At 45.0% G+C, this 5487-nt stretch overlaps 1 protein-coding gene across 1 annotated transcript; it reads right to left on the bottom strand.

The window, feature by feature from the left end:
* Nucleotides 1–1971: 1971 nt before the first annotated feature.
* Nucleotides 1972–5099, bottom strand: LOC120061539 (trithorax group protein osa-like). The gene is made up of 6 exons (XM_039011458.1): nt 4966–5099; nt 4821–4878; nt 4663–4696; nt 3898–4457; nt 2775–2912; nt 1972–2529 (listed from the first exon to the last, which is right to left on the bottom strand). Exons 1-6 carry the CDS (start codon nt 5097–5099, stop codon nt 1972–1974), a joined length of 1482 nt encoding a protein of 493 aa, XP_038867386.1.
* Nucleotides 5100–5487: the final 388 nt, after the last annotated feature.

The following is a 5487-nucleotide window of genomic DNA, read 5'->3' as shown; positions in this document are numbered from 1 at the left end:
TACCTTCTAGTAAAGGTAATCCTATCTAATAAAAGGCATATGAGGTAAATGTTTAGATTTTTTTTTAAAGTGAAGCTTAGAGAAAACACATTTTTCAAAGTGCCACTTTATTACAAAAGTATAAACTTGACCGACATTTTCATGAATATTAATCTTGATATAAAACATTACAATCTTTTCATTTTTAGCACTTAATTACAAGCTTCGAGCACAAGACCCCGTAGTCTGATTAGCAAACACACAACATTAGCTGCCACATAAAACTTAGCTGGGCTTTTCAATGAACACATCATAGCTTAAGTTGCTTGGAAAAATGTAACAAAAGCACATCAAAATTCACAATGTAACTTCTTTGCAAATTTGCCACCAGAGAAGTCATTCCAAAAACACAACCAAACATAAATAGTAAAAGATAGATTTCTTGACACCAATTATATATTTATTATTATTTCTCTTTTAGTAACATACACACGCGCACATTGCGTCAACATACATAATAATAATAACCACATTGTGTGCTGGTATATTTGGTCAAATGAAGTTTTCTTCTTTAGTATCCAGGTTGAGATGACGTTTTGCGTTATACTTTTTATACGCTCCTTTACAATATCTGTGTTGGATCATTGGCATTTATTGTCACTGCACTGTTGTCTTTCTTCTGTATATTTAAGATGTCACTGGGGATCGAGAGGAGATCAAAATGTTCATCAGTGGCGTGATGAGACACAGCTATAGAGGGTTTGTAGATGGATGTCAGTTCCACCATGCGTTCAGAGTTGAGGATGGTGAAATCACCATCATCAGTGATCAGGATTGTGAGGCAGAAGCAGTATCTTGGCTGATCCACAGTTTTGAGAGTGAGGATGGAGCTATTCAATTTGTGTGGACTCCACCAGCATGCCCCCTTGACTAGATATGGCCCCTGTAGTTCAGATAGTAGTATCCTATCCTCTCTGTGGTGAAGACAAAGGCAGTGACCAACTTGACAGTAACAATTACCAGAGATTCCCAGTGACCAAAGCTATCCTGAATCAGAATGACATTTTGCTCTCTAAGAGAAACAAGGCAACATAATAACTAAACAATCAACAACATTATCAAAAAAGAAACCGTTCTTAGATACCACATGACAGTGTTTGATTTGAGTTTTTTTAGCATGCAACATTAAGCAGGCAAAGTGCAAGAAAAAGATCGACAAAATAAAACACTTCATTTACAGATGGCATTGGACAGTTGTCAGTCCATGTGATATGTAACAAATGAAAAGGGAAAAATATCTGCTATTATCATCTGAGAATATGGTCAAAATTATTTGTGTTTTTTGGGGGGAAGAAAACAACAATGTGTGCAATTTAGTTAATTATTCTCTCATAATTTGACTCTTGGTCCCTGAGCTTTCAAGTCTTTTGATTAATATTTAATTTCTTTACTTTTAATACTTTTAATTGCTTCCGGAATCACACCTCGACCAACTTGGGGGAAAGGTCTGCCGTACACAGACTAAGTGCTACATAGGGAGTAAACTGAAAGTTGTGCTCATTCCTAAACTAGGGCTCCAGGATTGCCAGTACAATAACACTGTTTTAACCATAGAAATGAATTATATTTCAATGGTTAGACCTGCAAAAATTGGGAAGAATTTTCCAAATGTTCCCTCTAATTGTGCTCTGCACATTGTTCAAATAGTGCTGCCATCCTACAGATTTTTCTGTAATAGTTTTGTGCTCATTTCTCATCACTACCTTTAGATTCAAGGTAGGGGTTTGACCCAGCCAAGGACTTTCTCTTCAGCCCAGGTCGTTAACCACTGACCAACACTGTTGCCCTAGGCTCTGAAAGGCAGGAAGTTATGACTGTAATGTAAACATGTGAGTGAGCATGAGAGGGGCTCAACCAGCTCTCCTCGACCGTGGTCTTCTTTTTAAATGCTAGGAAGGAGGTGAGAGGTCACAGGTCACAGAGGGAGCAGCCTTAGAGCCCAGTGACATACATCTCCATGCCATCGTTGAAGGTGAAGATGGTGGTGGTGCTGGAAGTGGCAGTTCCGCCCTGCTTCATGTCCCCTATACTCTCGTACAGGTTCTCCCCGGGCAGAAGCAGGGCTTTGGCTGGAAGGTGCTGTAACTTGGGGGTCTGCTGTGTGGGTGGTGGCGGGGGAGGCTGCTGCTGCTGCAAGGGCTGCTGGGACTTCTTCCTCCTGGGCCTGAGGGTGGCGCAGGTGTTGGGAGGCCGTTCGGTTCCTCCAACTCGCTTCCAACCACCACCACCTTCCATAGGCTCATAGGCAGGGTTGCATTCCTCCCCCGTCCCGATGGACTCGTAACAGTGGTCCTCCAGAGTTGCAGAGGCTCCTCCGACAGGCTTCCCTTCCTGCGGGGCCCAGTTCTGGGGCTTGACCACCACACTGAACCCCCCGTCTCGGTCCCGGTCCCGGTCACCGCGCCCCAAGGTACGGAAGCCAATGTTTGCTGGGGGAGACCCAGGAACAGCTCTCTTCTTCTTGACTGGTTTGGAGTACATCTCTGCAGCCTGGAAACCACACAATACAGGACAACCCTCAGTACTAATCAGTCTGATAAACACAATGAACACATACTTTGTAATGACAAACATACTCACCAGAGGAGGCTGTTGGAAGAAGCTATAGGAGGACGGGCTCATTGTAATGGCTGGAATGGAACCCACGTTTGACTCCGTTCCATTAATTCCATTCCAGCCATTACAATGAGCGCGTCCTCCTATACATCCACCCACCAACCTCCACTGATACTCACCATAGCAGTAGATGGCTGTATGTTCTCTCCACTGTGAGGACTCAGAGGGCCTAAGGGTTTGTTTTGGAGCATGATGATGTCATCATCCTCTGGAGGCTTCCATATATACTGCTCTCCATTACCCATGAACACTGCCTCCTGCCAGCCAATCAGGGAACGGGAAGAATGGGTTGTCAACACAACACATATGATTGAGATGAAACACAGCAATAAAAACAAACAAAACATAGTGCTTTCGTATAATACTTAGGAGAGTGTAATGAAAAGTTCAGTTACAGGCTTATTGTTTAAAATGCCTTTGCTCTCCTCTGCTAAGGATCATACAAGTCATTCCTTAGAATGGGGCATGACAGAGAAAATGTGTGCAAACATACGTGTAAATGCATTACATTTGCACTCTAAACATTACAATGAAATGTTTAGCTCTCAACAGAATTACTTGAGCTGCAGAGGCATCAGGAGAAATGGACTAAGATTCAATGCTCTCTAGGGGCTGCCTAGGGACCCAGCATCCATGACAGATCCTAAAGAAGATGCATGCTCATTCATAACACCTCAAACAGCCTTGCAGGCATAAATGTAGGAAGCATCTAGATTCTAGACCATTACAGTTGATTCATGCAAGCTGTACAGCTCTACATTATTGGAGCACAGGGGATACTAACCAAATCAAGAATACATTATGTATATTAAAACTAGGATTAGAGTCTTGACTTAAAGTACCACATCTTGTGGATTTTAACTGAAAGGTGCAGCTTGCTGTTTGAATGACAGGACAGTCAAGCAGCACCATTGTCTTTCTGCAGGGATAATGATCTGTGTTTCAATGCATTGCGTCATCTATATGGCATTGAGCCCGAGAGAGCAGCGCTGTGAAGAATGCTAAGTACAAAACGTAATCTTATACAAAACACACAAACATACCCACACACAGTCTGTGAGTAATACATGTAGTGAACTGGAAGTACATAAAGAGACGTGTATAAACAGGCAGGGAAATGCAGTGAAATTAATCACCATTTCTGCACACATGGCCTTCGTCAAGGTCTGACTTTCAGACTTCCCTAACGAACAGAAATCTGTATCTGTATAATTCTGTATTATCAGCCTTTTCTTTACCAACCTTGGGGAAGGTGGGCAGGTTGAAGGCCTCCGCGTTTTTCCGGGGCATCTTCACGCTGTGAGGGTGTGGCGGAAGCGGGGCAGGATGTGAAGGTGGGGCGTGGCGAGGAGGCGGCACCGGTGCTTCCCCCATATCCGTCCCACTATCTCTCTTTTGGGGGACAGCCTTGTCCACCTTCAGGAGCTTCCGGACGCAGGCGTACTCTGCAGTAGTCTCCGGGGGGTGTGGAGGAGCCATAGCCTGGGGGATGGGATCTGGCTCGGGTAGCGGTTCATTCAACCCTTCCCCGTCTAGGTCGGGGGGGGCAGGGGTGTTGGCTGGGACGGCCGGAGGGGCTGGGGTGTCTGTCTCTCCGGCCCTGCCCACTATGGCGTAGAGGTTGTTATCAGGGCCACGCTTCGGGGAGGAGCGTTGACCTACCTCAGAGTAGGTGTGCTCCTCTCCCGTACCAGAGGGTACCTGGGGTAGCGTCCGTCCCCCGGAGCGCAGGTCAGAGTTGGACCGGCGGCTAGGCAGCAGCAGGAGGTCCATGCTGGCCGGACGGTTCTTTTTGGATGACTCTGCAGGACACATAGAAACCAGAAAGGTTAGCATTCTTTCACACCTAAATAAAAGAAGGCTTTGTAAAAGGTGCAAATATCATTGTTTGTTATGTAGTGAAGATTTCTCAAAATGGAGCTCAACATTTGTGATAGTCTTATACCTAAGAGTTCTACTCACTCTTGCCATTGCAGTTTAGCTTGTTCATCTCACCGTCCGACTTGCTGATGGAACGCAGCCTTGACTGCTTGAGTATACTCTGAAAACACACAAACAAATTATAGTTTTTCTCAATCGCTTGAATGCATAATGTATCCATGCTTTACCTAAAATGATGCTCACAGCTGAGGTAAATGTAGTAATATGAGGGATTCTCTGCTCACCATGTCCATCAGCCTGTGTTTCCCACCTTCACTGGAGACATTATGCGTCTTTCCCTTCCTATAATAAACACAACATTTCATGTACTATAAAGACGCAAATAGCTGTGTGCGTGTGCACATGGTCATAGTCATTAACTCGTCTCACCTCTGGCAGCCCACACAGAGCACCACGATGAGGATGGTGACGACGAAGGCTGAGGCAGCAGCGATAGCACCCAGCAGCAGGACCTTGCCGTAGGAAGGAGACGTGAAGTTCAGCCCGTCCTGCATGGAGGCCATGTGGGAGCGCTGGCGCTCGCTCTCTCACAACCACACACACACACTCACCACACACATGCACACCGCACACGTAGGCACCACAACCTCCCTGGGATCTGCAGAGATGGAGAAGGAGAGGAAAGAACTGTGTGTTTGTTATACAGATCAGCTGCTCTTATTTAAGCCCACGGAATTGTAAGGGGAATGGTGAACTTGGGCAAACATATCATTCAAATAAAAGGAGAACACATCATGAAAAACAGTTGCTTGAATTGCTCCATTTATTCAATTGCTCCAATGACCAACAAAAGAAAGACATAGGAATAACCAAGAGATCAACCACAGCATTTCTGACTTCCTTTCCTCTCCACTGACTGTCATTTCCCTGTGGCATCTTTATCTTCCTTGG

The sequence above is a fragment of the Salvelinus namaycush genome, chromosome 16 (genome assembly GCF_016432855.1).
Source record: "Salvelinus namaycush isolate Seneca chromosome 16, SaNama_1.0, whole genome shotgun sequence".
NCBI classification, from domain to species: Eukaryota; Metazoa; Chordata; class Actinopteri; order Salmoniformes; family Salmonidae; genus Salvelinus; species Salvelinus namaycush.
Note: the sequence above shows the minus strand (reverse complement) of the source record. Positions and strands in the feature narration are given on the sequence as shown.

What these genes read in the sequence shown, in the direction of transcription:
- LOC120061539 (XM_039011458.1), bottom strand. Translation starts at nt 5,099, where the DNA reads ATGGCCTCCATGCAGGACGGGCTGAACTTCACGTCTCCTTCCTACGGC. An exon ending in CTCTGTGTGGGCTGCCAGAG is followed by an intron (nt 4,879 to 4,965) that starts GTGAGACGAGTT and finishes TGTTTATTATAG; the next exon opens with GAAGGGAAAGACGCATAATG. An exon ending in TACAGCCATCTACTGCTATG is followed by an intron (nt 2,530 to 2,774) that starts GTGAGTATCAGT and finishes TGTGGTTTCCAG; the next exon opens with GCTGCAGAGATGTACTCCAA.